The 13,353-nt window shown below is 35.2% G+C and overlaps 2 protein-coding genes across 5 annotated transcripts in view; one reads left to right on the plus strand and one right to left on the minus strand.

Moving 5' to 3' along the window:
- Positions 1-13,353, plus strand: part of LOC129725205 (heterogeneous nuclear ribonucleoprotein L) — a 314,819-nt gene that overhangs the window by 226,329 nt on the left and 75,137 nt on the right. For all 4 annotated transcript variants that reach the window (XM_055680749.1, XM_055680750.1, XM_055680751.1 and 1 more), the window contains 2 exons: positions 3,432-3,528; positions 4,065-4,122. In XM_055680749.1, coding sequence (XP_055536724.1) covers positions 3,432-3,528; positions 4,065-4,122 — 155 coding nt within the window. The remainder of the gene's footprint in view (positions 1-3,431; positions 3,529-4,064; positions 4,123-13,353) is intronic.
- The window catches only part of LOC129725212 (nuclear inhibitor of protein phosphatase 1), a 489,093-nt gene that overhangs the window by 78,427 nt on the left and 397,313 nt on the right, over positions 1-13,353 (minus strand). The window lies entirely within an intron of this gene.

Here is a 13,353-nt window from a genome sequence, read left to right on the forward strand (position 1 = left end):
TTGCGCAACTTTATAGAAGAAAACTTTTTTCTATCTTTCAAAAGGATCGATTTAGAGCTATTTTACTTAATCACAGAAAGAAAACCACAGGTGTAGCCACAAGGCTGAAACTGGAAAAAATGGAAAATTATAGCTTTTTCACCATTTCTGTGAATTTTGGTGCCACATTTTGGTGCCGTTCCAAGCACGTGTCAAAAGTTCTCACCTAGTCCAATGCGAACGTTAACCGTGCGCCTCCTCTCACTGTTGAATCGATGGAGATGCCATTGCACAGCGTTCTAGGGAACAAATTTAAATCCGAATTTTCCTCTAAATTCGTTTCCTAGAACGCTGTACAATGGTGCAATTTTGCGTCTCTATCGATTCAACAGTGAAAGAAAGCGCTCGGTTAACGTCCGCGTTGGAGTGGGTGGGAGTTTTTGACGTGTTTTTTAAAATTGCTAGGGGCATTAAAATGCCACAGCAATGCTTAAAGAGCTATAATATTTGATTTTTTCAGTTCGAGCTTCAAGGCCGCACCTGTAGTTTTCTTTTTGTGATTAAATAAAATAGCTCTAAATCGGTTATAATAAAAGATAGACAAATAATTCTTTTACAAAGTTACGCAAAATGACGGGGCTACAAAATTGTATAACATCGTTCAACTCTATCTGCAATGATAGAATAGTTAGAAACGGATTTCATCGAAACTTTTGGCCACCCTATTTTGTGATTACAGAAAAATGTGCGCTCCATTATATTGCACAATTTTGTGTAAGAAAGTTTTTCTCTAGAATATTACTATAGAACTCTAGATCCAAATTTCCCTCAATCTCGTTACCTAGAACGCTCTGCAATGGTTATTCGGCGTCTCCATCGATTCAACAGAGAAGGAGGCGCACGGTTGACGTTCGCGTTGGAGTGGGTGGGAACTTTTGATACGTTTTTAAAGTGGCTAGCGGCACCAATATTCACAGGAATGGGTAAAGAGCTATAACACAGTGCATCAAGAATTCACTTTTTTCCTGCCTTGGCTTCTATATATGATTTTTTGATGTATTTTGATGGAAAAAATTACCTTACGGGGCAACAATGGCGCCATTTCGAATTTTTGAGAAATCGAAAATGATAGAAAACCTAATTGTTATAAAATAAAATTTGAAGAAACCCAATTATTATAAAGTAAAGTTTGATGTCTGATGTTGTTTTAACCCTTTAACGGGCCGAGGTAAAAAAATGTCATTAAATTTTATTGTTTATTTCTGATCATAGCTCATAATTATCAAGCAGAAAAAAACGAAAGTTGTTGGTGGCAATATAGTTGCCACTGCCTTATAAAGGGTTAAAAGTTCAGTGAGAATACCAAAGCTATAGTGGTATAAATTGAGAATTTTAGCGTTGAATTCCTCTTGTTTTTACCAAATTGAACATAATCAGTTCGCTTAGTAGAATTGAAAAATACGTACCTAGTGTTTTCAGCAAAGGTTTTTGCCATATATTTATTTCACCTCACTTGTAGGGGGATTCATCACGAATCAGTTAATGTCAAAAGAAGGATCTTTTTCTGCTCTAAAACTTTCTCAAAGACAGCATTGCACGAAAATGTAACGTTCGGTAGAAAATGACTTTTGACCAGCTTTATTTCTGAACCACAACGCGATATAACTTGAAATTTCTGTTAAAAAAATTAAAAAAAACTTTTCTTCCAAATTGAAATCCGATGTCACTTTTTTCGGTGGTTTTTCACTTTTCCCTACAACTTATTCTCAGGTAGTTTTTTTATGCAACCAACGCACAGTGGTCCAGTAAGGGAAAAAGTGGAACTTAATTCCATACCGCCTTTCACCTTCATCCTAGCTTAATAATGTCATCGGAATATTTGTTTGTATGAAAGATCTGCATAATCGCAAATTGTCAAGGAACATGTTTTCGAAAGTGCAAAAATATGAAACTTTGCTGAACAAACAAAATTTCTATCTTCATTGGGCACAGAGTTACGGAGTATTTTATATAAAAGTTACATAAAAGTTAGTTTTTGTACTTAACTTTTGTTAGTTACATTTTACAAGAAATCGTGGTTCTAAAGAAGCACTTAGGCATACAAAGAACACGTTTTTGTTGAAGACCACACATCTCCAGGACTTTTCCTTACAAAGTTATAGCATATTTTTGGTTTAGTTTCAGGTCTAAACATTTTCTCCATCTGTTAAAAATACTCAATTCAGTTATCCCAACTGGGTTGTGCGAAGTTTTTAAATATACAATTCATAGACTGGTTCAATTTTAAACCGGCAAAAGTTGTTGGGGAAACACGATAGTTCAGGGATTTATTAGGCGTTAATTCCGATTAAAAACTGGTGTCAAAAACCAACTTGACCACGGTAATTCTCTTCATACACATTTAGTGGATGACAAACAGCTTCAGCTTAAAAACTCGGATGCATCCGATCGCATATGCATCGGAAAACAAATTTACGATCCACGCGAGCTGCGAAACTGGTTGCGTTGATGCGTGGTTCGCTGCATTAAAGCTCGCGAAGATCCACCTGCAGTTCAGAAAAAGGCAAAAAAAGCAACCACCCTCCGTCGAGTATCATGGGCGCTATAAAATGGATTTATGGCACATTAAGTTATCAATTAAGCGTATTAATTAAACATAACTGTCGTATTTCAGCTGTGCCAGTGGAAAATTCTTCCGAGTGCGTGGATTACGTCGGATAAATTGTACGGAGATGTGTTTAATCATAACCAGCTCCATAAAAAGTTAGTTTATAGTACCACGTTTGCTATTTTTATTGAAAGTATATAAAATACATATTTTATTCATTCAGCGCGGTACTGCTTTTCCCCATGAAGAGAAATGATTTCATTTCAATTTTCTCTTCAAAAATGCAAATTACACGTCTAGTTGTTATTATCATCAATCTGAATGCCAATTATAAATGAAACCTTTCGCTGAAGGATGCGCACCGGGGACAAACGGTGAGCATTTCGCTCAATTATATACCCAATGTACGATTCATTGACACCGGCTGGCTACCACAGTACCAAACTTTTCAGGTGCAGACTCGTCACTTCAAAAAGCATCTTGTATAATAAATGAGAATAATTTTCGGCTCATGCCAGTTTTGCTTGTCTCCTGTCCCCTGACGATGGGAGTTCAGTGCGTGACGTCCATTTGTACGTGTCTGTTGTAAATTTTCGTTTATATCGTTCCACCTTTATTGACAGTTATTTAGATCTTAGGGTAGACGAGATATACTTCATGCTCATAAACATGATGAAAGTTTTGTTTGGATAAGTACCTATATTAAATAAACTTTTGCTTTAGAGGCAAATGAAAACGTGAGAATATAAGCGATATCTATTACGGCAATGAATTACAGTTTTCTACCGTTGAACTATGAATATATTTTTCCTTAACCGAAAGATCCTTTTCTTGGATCGCCTACGTTCGACAGTATTGAATCTGCCACCAGAGCTCGCGATTCTCTGAACGGATGTGACATCTACTCGGGCTGCTGTACTTTGAAGATCGATTACGCTAAGGTAAATGCCGTCATTCAGCTCTCTGGTAGTCACCGTTTTCGCTACCTGCATAAGGTTAAAAAACACTGGAACATAATCTAATTTGCAGGTAGCATTAACATGATACAGACTACCAGTAGCGTTTTACTATATAAATTCAGTTCAGTTTCCCTATTTCATTAATTTTACATATTCTTCACCGCAAAAGTTTGGTTTTGATTTTCTAATAAATTTTCTCGCATATAAATAGTTCTTAATTCGTTTCTAGTAGTTTTTTACTCATTTATTAGAAAAACCAAATCATTCAAAACACCACCCAAACCTGTTTACTTTACCGCCATTTCGCCCGGTTCTATTTTTCTATCATTTCTGCATCAACTTCTATCTTAAACCAAAATTAACAAATAAGTTGTGCCACCTTACAACAAACACTACAACAAACAAATTACAACACGATATCTCTCTCTAATTCCCGCCTCTCTCTCAACAACAACAACAACAAATCTAAAAATTCCGTCATCATGCACCAACCAAAAATCATCATGAACCAACAACAGCCAGAAAAACTCAATGTTTACAAAAACGACACGGACTCCAGTTGGGACTACACATTGGGTAAGGATTTACGTTTTTTCCTCTTAAAAAAAAGATCTAGCAAAAATTACCACTTTTTACATTCAATTTTATGTTGTTTACTCACAACTTTCCTTCAGAAGCGTTTTTCTTTATTTGAAAAAAGATAGTAACTGACATTATGCCGATACTATTTTTTGATCAACGATAGCTGCCTTCCAATTTACAAAAAATCCTCTCTTATCGAATTCATTTTCATCCTAAACGAAAAACGAAGCTCCCGAATGCTGCCGTCGATAAAATATACAAAGAGCAGAAATATTCGCTGATATATATAGATCCAATCAGCAGGCAGGAAAGTGCATGAAATATTCAACGATCATAGCGAGCCTCATTTCCAACCTTGTTCTGCGCGGGCTCAGTATAATTATTCACTAGTTGATATACAAACAAACAAGCAAACAGAATAGACACATCCCAACTCAAACCGACTTTTGTCGCAGGACGATGGTGGCAATCCGATGGCAGAATCAGGGCAAAACTGTGAAAATAAAATGCATAGCACATAAAATGAACACGAAGCGTGTGTGTGCACTATGCACAGTAATAAACAAAACAAGTATCAGTTGCTCATTGAAGTATGCTTTTGTGTGAGCGTGCGTGTGCAAATGTTGATGTATGTTATTGCAAACCATAAATCAGGACGCGAATGGTCTTCCGGGTTGAGGCCATCTATTTCGTAACCCCAGAAAAATGCATTGCTTTATTTCTTTTCGATCTATAAATAAGTGTGTTACTGTGAAGACTAATTGGGCATGCATGCTACGCTTGTGGTGACGAAATTCACATCCAATCGGCCAATTGATTTATGATTTTTACCTTTTTCATTCATGCACTCATTAACTTGTTTACGACCGCGTTGTTTTTCTGCATGCCTTCTATTTGTCGTCTGTTTCGAATGCTTTTTTTTGTTACTGATTTGCATTTTGATTGAAGATCGTGTATATTTTTTCGTCTTTATAGCTTTTTTTCGTTGTGTGATCTCACACAACCCGAGCAGATAAAATACGTACAAAACGAGTGGTTAACGCATGTATTATAGTCAATAGTCGCTTGTTTAATAATTCCAATAACAATATTAATTATTATATTTGTTCTTCGATAAAATTGTACAAAAGTTTATATACCACTACCAGAAATTTGGTCTAGTATTCAATTTTTCCAGCTTCGTTAATTTGGTAGTTAGATGATTCGTGCGTATTGTTATTACTACTCCGTCGTTTTGGACTGTCTTTTTTCCGGAAAAAAGTCAGAAGATTCGAAGTCATCCCCAGCAAATATTTCGTACTATTTATCCTGTATGATATTCAGCCGTTCTCTTTAGTTTCAAATTCGTACGGAAGTATAGAAAATTTACCTTATATCCCCTGCAAGTTTTTAACACCCAAAGAAAACAATGAATTTTGTTTCGTGAAACTTTCAAATTCCTGACAAATGAAGTAATTGTGATGACTAAATGCCCAGTGCCGCCTTTAGACGGTCACCAGTTGAACCTTTAAAAAGCTTCAATAAGAACTTAAAACATGTTCATAAAGCTTCATAGTGATTTTTTCGAAGTCCGTTTAAAAACTAATTTGGGCACTAGAGGGTTAAGAATTATGTTAAAGAAAACATGTTGCTCTCCTGAGGCCATTACGTATGATGGGAGCCCGTAGTCTCGAGGTTACAGAGTCTGCTTTCACAAGCGACTGTTCATGAGTTCGAATCTTGGTAGAGTATCTTCCCCTCGCGCTCAATTAAAAAAAAAAACAATACAATTATAATATACAATCACTATTATAATTGTCGATACTTGGCAGTATAATTAACGAGACTCGGTAAAGAAGAGCAGTAAAGTTATAAAAGTGTCAGGGAAAGGGTAAAAGTATAAAATTCCGCTATTTACGACGGTGACAAAGGAGTACCTTTCCCTTCTGTAACAGTCGATAGAGATGCAGAGGTGCACTCGGTCTCTGGCATCGAAGATTGTTACACTTCTTTTCCTTTCCTAACCCAACTATAAAGACGTAGCCAGTGTCGGTATCACCTTATACAAAGCAGGAGTTACTAAATTGTTGTACATGGAAGATGGTAAATTAGCCATCTACGGTGGTTTTCTGTGCAACTTCACTGGCTCAGATCCATCGTGAAGAAGAAACTTCGAAATTACGTATAACTGAAAACTTTAACGACTATCAAAAGAACAGTAATATTGTTGCTTCGGTTTTCAAGCCAATGTGACAATTTTCACGGTTAGTCAGCCTGGTAAACAATCGTATCGGATTCGTATGTTAAGCAGTCGTATCCAATTTAAGTGCATTTTCGCCAACCGCACAACAACAATTCCTGGTAAAAAGAATGACAACCGGCGCTGCCGATCACGGGAAACAACCCAATAGAAGAGATCATTCCCAAACCACTTACGAACGTTGCAGCAAAATTTTCGGACCCTGCAATTCACGGACACATTTGGCCGTGCGGGCCAAATGGAAACCGCTATAAAAATATATATTGGACAGCAGCTGTCAATCAAATATGTAACCAGCTGAGCTGGCAATGACGACAAATTACCTGCTGGTTGTTGGCAGTATATTTACTGCACTCGAACGACGTTCAATATGGTTAGAATGAAATAGAGGAAAAACAGGCGGAATCCCCCTTTTGTTGTGAACCGCGGAATGTACAACGTTTTTCCGCGATTGACGACTGCCTCTACATGTCCGATTGCGTAGTTTTAAAGGGGATGGAATGTTCAATGCCAACTAGGTCGCAGGTTAAAACTGGGTTATTTTTGGAAGAACTGTTGTGAAGCCGGTTATGGCTTAGGAAAGAGTAATCGTTTTTAAATTGCGGAAATTATCAACGTCAAACAGACTTAGGAACTTGGAGGTTGAGGAACTGCGTTTCAAAAGTTCAAAAAGTTGGCACTAATGACCTGTAGAACAAAAACTCAACACAGAACCCACCCACAAACGATTTCAAACCTGCGAATCCCATACATATCATGTTACACCCTCGTATTCAGTGCTCCGGAATCAGAACGGGGCACGTACGCATCTCTCAGTCGAGTTTTCCAGAAGGCTCAATCTAATTACCTGTTTGTTGCGTTGCTGTCGGAAATGTGACACAAAATTTTGCCAAACAGGCGTGTGCTCCATAACCGTACATTCTCCAAATTCTACTGCGATCATCGCACCAGAGTGAGTGTAACGTAGCGAATCACGTTCTGGGTGCCAACGATTGGGGCGCTTCCGGAAAAGCGCTCTTGCAGATAGATACGGGCGATTTGTTTCGAAAAGTGTGGTTTAATTTCATTTCAACTTCCGGAGGAGACGTCTTTTTTTGTGAAAAAAGCAATGAGTTTGTCCGTTTGTTTCGTATTAATGATATTGATAGGTATTTCAAATTGTACTGAGAATAAAATCAATATATTTTGCTACTCTGAATGGTTTTATTCGTCTTGTTTTGCTTTCAATCGCTTACCGACTTCTAGGAGAGAGCTTCTCTTTTCCCGGCGGAATATCCATGATTTGTGATCAATTGACTAGCACTCGTTAACAAACATTCCCGAGGTCCGCAATCGCAGTTGTTATCCTCTCAGAGTGAGATAAAAAACAACAGCCGGCCTCGAGTAGTTTCTATTTTTAGTAATATTGTGCACTTTTGTAGTCGCCATTACCGTCGACGTTGTCATCGTCACCGCCGCCGCCGGCACGCTAAAAGACCGCACTCTCACGCGGTTGGAATTCGGCAATCTGCGTTTGAAAGTTCTAAATACTTGAGATTCTCGGCGGAATTTTGCCTTGGCTTGCATATTGCATGTGGTATGTTACCCCTTTTCATCATCGTTTTCATTGGCTTGGGTCTTGTGATTTGTTCGGGTTAATTGGCATCCTTGCATTCGACCACCCGACTGCCAGCAGACGATGTACGGTTTCGTTCAGAGAAACGGTTGTTTAGTGATCATTATTTACGCGCATCGCAGTGATCCAACGACACTTATAATTTTTTTTCATGTTGTGTCACTGTCAAAATAATCGGTTAGTAGTTGTTAAGTTAAAATAAGAAATAGGTAGTTAAGATTGCATTGCATTACATGCACAAAATATGTAACGCATAAATCCAATTTTTGAACCCCTTACCCCCGTACGTAACGAAACGTAACACCTACCTTGTCATAAAAATTACGTTACGCTGTACAAGAGATTGCTTAATAAAAATTCATACACCCCTTCCACTATGAGCGTTACGTAATTTATGGATGTCGCCTTAGTAGTTTCCTGGGATGAAAATATTTTTTCTTTTATTTAAGGATCAAAATGATTTCTACATTGTTTGCATGTTCAACCTGTTCATTTCTCTATTACCTACATTTAACCTCCCGAGAGTCACTTAATGCGAATATTCAATTCTAATCATATATTAATCGAATTCAATAATTCGACTGCTTAAAAGTTCGTGACTCATCTGTTTTAGAAAAATTGATGGAAAACCTGATATTTCGCATGAGGATCATTCCATACGAAGTGTACACGACCATCATAGATTTTGCTCAAAGTGGGGGGAATTATTCATCTAGTGTCACTTCGGAAAAATCCCAATTATAGTGTGGATTGGAGTACCCCCCGCTTTCACCACAATAGATCTAAGTACTGGTCGCAGTGGTATAATGTCCCCAACAAGGACCCCCCGCTCTGTAGAACTCCCTCTTTGTTGCAAAATAACGCATTTGTTGTCTTGTTTATTTTGAATGAGATAAGCCAAGAAATTCAGAAAACAATATTATTTTTACCGGAAGTGTTAACTAAATAGGTTATTTTTGTATTTGGAAACTACTCTGAAACATTTTTTGGTAAACACAGCCCGATTTTTTTTGAAATTTGGTTACTTAATCGTGTTCCTAGAAAAAATTTACGTAGGAAAAACTTATCACCCCGAGCCATTCTCGAGTTATACAATTTTTACGGAAATAGTTTGAATTTTCTTAATTTCTCCTCTTCTTTTTCGTAAGACGTCCAAAAAGTGCTGGTAGTTGATTTAAAAAAAAAAACACACCAAGGAATCCAGAAAAAAATATTATTTTTGACCGGAAGTGTTGAAACCAAATTTGCATTTTTCGGTAAATTTTTTATTTGAAATTTGATAGCTCCATCATGTTCCTCGGAAAATTTTACGTAAGAAACACTTATCAGCCCGGGGTAATATGGGCCAATCTCGAGTTATAACATTTTTACGAAAATAGTTAAAAAATTCTTAATTTCTTAATAGACGTAGGACGTCCGAAAAATACTGATACCTAGGTGATTTTTGAAGGGAATAAACCAAGAAATCTTGAAAAAATATTATTGTTGACCGGGAGTGTTGTCAGATAGATCATTTTTGTAATTAAAAACTAAACTTGCATTTTTTTTTTGCAAATGCAGCTGATTTCATTTTAAATTAGATAGTTTTATTGGGTTCCTCAGAAAATTTTACGTTAGAAACACACATCAATCTCGATTTATAACATTTTTTACGAAAATAAATTTTGAATGCTTAATTTATTTTTCTTACAATTCATAGACACAAGACGTCCGGAAAATAGTGGTTGGCGGTTTTTAAAAAATACACCAAGAAATCCAGGAGAAATATTGATTTTTGTCCAGAAGTGTTGCCAGATAGATTATGTATGTATTTGAAAAGTAAATGTGCTTTTTTCGGCAAACGCAGCCAAGTTTATCTTAAAGTTAATAGTGTCATCGTGTTTCTCGGAAAATTTTACGTTAGAAACACTCATCACTTCGAGGTTATATGAGCCATTCTCGAGTTATAACATTTTGATGAAAATAATTTTGGATTTCTTAAATAATTTTTCTTGCAATTCATATACGTAGGACGTCCAATTATTACTGGTAGATGATTTTTGAAGAAAATAAACCGAGAAAAACAAAAAAAATATATTATGGCCAGATAGAAACGTCCGAAAAATACTGGTAGTTGATTTTTAAAGAGAAAACACCAAGGAGTCCAGAAAAAAATATTTTTGCCCGGAAGTGTTGCCGGATAAATTGTTTTTGTATTTAAAAATTAAATTTACATTTTTCGGCGAATGCAGCCAATTTTATTTTAATTTGATAGTGTCATCGTGTTCCTCGGAAAATTTTGCGTAAGAAACTCTTATCACCCCGGGGTAATATGAGCCATTCTTGAGTTATAACATTTTTATGAAAACAGTTATGGATTTTTTAATTTTTTTTCTTACGATTCATAGACGTAAGACGTCCGATAAATACTGGTAGGTGATTTTTGAAGAAAATAAACCAAGGCATCCAGAAAAATTTTGTTTTCGACCGGAAGTGTTGCCAAATAGGTTATTTTTGTATTTAGAAACTAAACTTGCATTTTTCGGCAAATGCAGCTGATTCCATTTTAAATTTGGTAGTTTCACTGTGTTTCTTAGAAAAATTTTACGCAGAAAACACTCGTCGCTTCTAGGTAATATGAGCCAATCTCGAGTTATAACATTTTTACAAGAACAGTTTCAGATTGCTTAATACATTTTTCTTACAATTCATAGGAAATTTTCGAAAACAAAATAGACCAAGGAATCCAGCAAAAAATTTGTCTCGAAGCGTTGATAGATAACATTTTTAAGGAAAAAGCTTTGGATTTCCTAATTAATTTTTCTTACAATTCATAAACGTAAAACGTCCGATAAACTCCGAAAAAAAAACAGAATAATATTATTTTCGACCGGAAGTGTTGCCTGTTTGGTAATTTTTGTATTTGAAAACTAAATATTCATTTTTCGGCAAATGCAGTCAATTTTATGTAAAATTTGATAGTGTCATCGTTTTCCTCGAACAATTTCACGTTAGAAACACACGCCTCGTTAGTGACTGTAGAGTTACTCGCCTCGTCCTCTGTAATAGGGCTTAATATTTTCATCTTTCTAAAAAAATATAAACCGTGAAAAAAAAAAACGTTTTTTCTCTACAAAAAAATATTTTCAAATAATTATCTCAAAAAGCGCTTTTAAAAAACATAAAAACCTGAAAAGATTACCTAAACATTGATGAACTGAAAAGATTAACCTGATCATGGAAAAATGAAAAAAAGTTGATTTTTTTTGTAATATGTCTTCGGCAAAGTTGTAGGTAGTAGTTTTGTCTTTCCAGAAATACGGCGCAGACAAAAAAAATATAGAAGAAAAAATACAGGAATATTATTACAATTTAAATATCTCGAAAAAACTTATTCATTATGAACAAAATTTCGTTTAGGTTTTTGAGATAATCATTTAAATTTTCAATTTATTTTTATTGATAAATAATTTTTTTTTCACTGTGTATTTTTTTTGAAAGACAAAATTATTATCTACAACTTTGCCAAAGACGTCACACCGATCAAACAAAACGTTCTTACTCTAAAAAAAAAAACCTTTTACAAATTAGTCGTGATTCAAAAAAATGATATCTTCAGCCCATATCTGTGCAACGGTTCAGCCAGATCAAAAATGGTCAATAAAATGGTTGCCTGTTTGAGTGGAATTGCAGATAATTGAAGAGCAAAGAAAAACTTTGAAATTACATTTTTGAAAAATTCTAGTAGTTTTTAATTGTGTAATTATTTATTTGAAAACCTTTTATAATTTTGATATTTTTTTGTTTTAGTATACTGCCCATAATCGCATATTTGTAACATTTGCAAAATTGGTTGTTCGAGCAATTCGCACTTTTATATTTTGACCTTAAATGCATTGTTACTAATATATTCTCGCAAATAGACACTTTAACTAAACTTAGTATCATGAAGAAAGCACTACTTTACACTATGTATACATTGAATATTACTTTTGAAGTCAAATTGGTTGAAATTTTTGCAATGATACATTTATGCCGTCACTTTCAAGCTACTTTTGGAATATATCACATGGAAAAAGAAGTTTTTCATGTATTCAACAAGCATGAGCTGAACATCAGAAACGGATCACCGGTGGTTGGTTACCGGACCAGAATAACTTCCGAGTTCCAAAGGATGCAGATGTGGATTTGGATGGAAACTTTTTCGACAAAAAAGTTGAAAAAGTTAAGTAGTGTGACAATTATGCTGTTATTTACGCTATGTGACAAAACAACTTGGTATTTTTTACGACTTTTTTCACACAAACATAAGCATATTTTTCCAGATGTAAAAAGTACATACTATTCTAAGCATTTCCCAATAAAAAGCACGAAATCCATAAAATGTCGAATGTTACAATTATGCGATCACAGGCAGTATACTGTTTTTCAATTGGACCCTTTCTGGTTTACTTCTGTCCTAATCTTACATATACCGTACTGCATCAAATTTCGAACCCTTAAGCTATGATGTAACTTCTTGCACTAAAAAAGCAACGAAAAATGAATTTTCTCGACGATATTAAAGGTTTAACATGTTAGTTATTTTATTTTTGTTGCAATTTAGTGCTATTTATGTAGATTCAAACATGTTTTGTTTATTAAATGAACGAGAATTCAGGTATCGGATTTGATTCAAATTTCGAACACTTCAATGTAATCACTAAGAGAAAGATAGGCAAACCGTCTCGACACTGAGTGTCACTTTTTTCAACGCCTGCTGGTTGCCTGGAAGTGGTCCTGCAGTGAAGAGCTTTACATCACTGGGTGAAACACATTCTAAGGAACAAAATGGAATATAATAATCATACTTTTGATTACTCTAGTTAGCTATAATAATGTAATTTTTATCCCGAAGTGTTCGAAGTTTGAGATAGATAGAGTTTGAGATAGAGATAGTTTGAGTCAAAACGGTACGAACGGTTATATTTATATTTTTTCTGAAGTTTCCTTTTTTGCTGATTTTGGTGAACTTTTATAAATTTGTTTTATACAATTCTTTTACGTTTTTGCTAGAGATTATGTTTATTTCATATCCCGTTTTTAGATGTACTTTTATTCTCTTGTACTACCGTTTTTTTGCGTTTTGCCTTGTTTTTGGTAACATTTTGGATATTTCAGTCATTACTTTGTCATTTCTTCAGGTTTTGCTTTTTCGTTTTGTTAAAGTTTTTTTTTTCGAAATTTACGTGTTCTGTTTTTCGTTTATAACAATGTTTATAACAATGTTTAACTTCTTTCGTTTTCTTGTTTATTTTTATTAAAACTTTCACAACTCATGATGCTCACTTTTCAACTTGGTGTCAATGGCGTTTTATAAGTGTTTCATTCCAGTTTTTGCTCGTGACAGATA

This window comes from Wyeomyia smithii, chromosome 2 (genome assembly GCF_029784165.1).
Source record: "Wyeomyia smithii strain HCP4-BCI-WySm-NY-G18 chromosome 2, ASM2978416v1, whole genome shotgun sequence".
Taxonomy (NCBI): Eukaryota; Metazoa; Arthropoda; class Insecta; order Diptera; family Culicidae; genus Wyeomyia; species Wyeomyia smithii.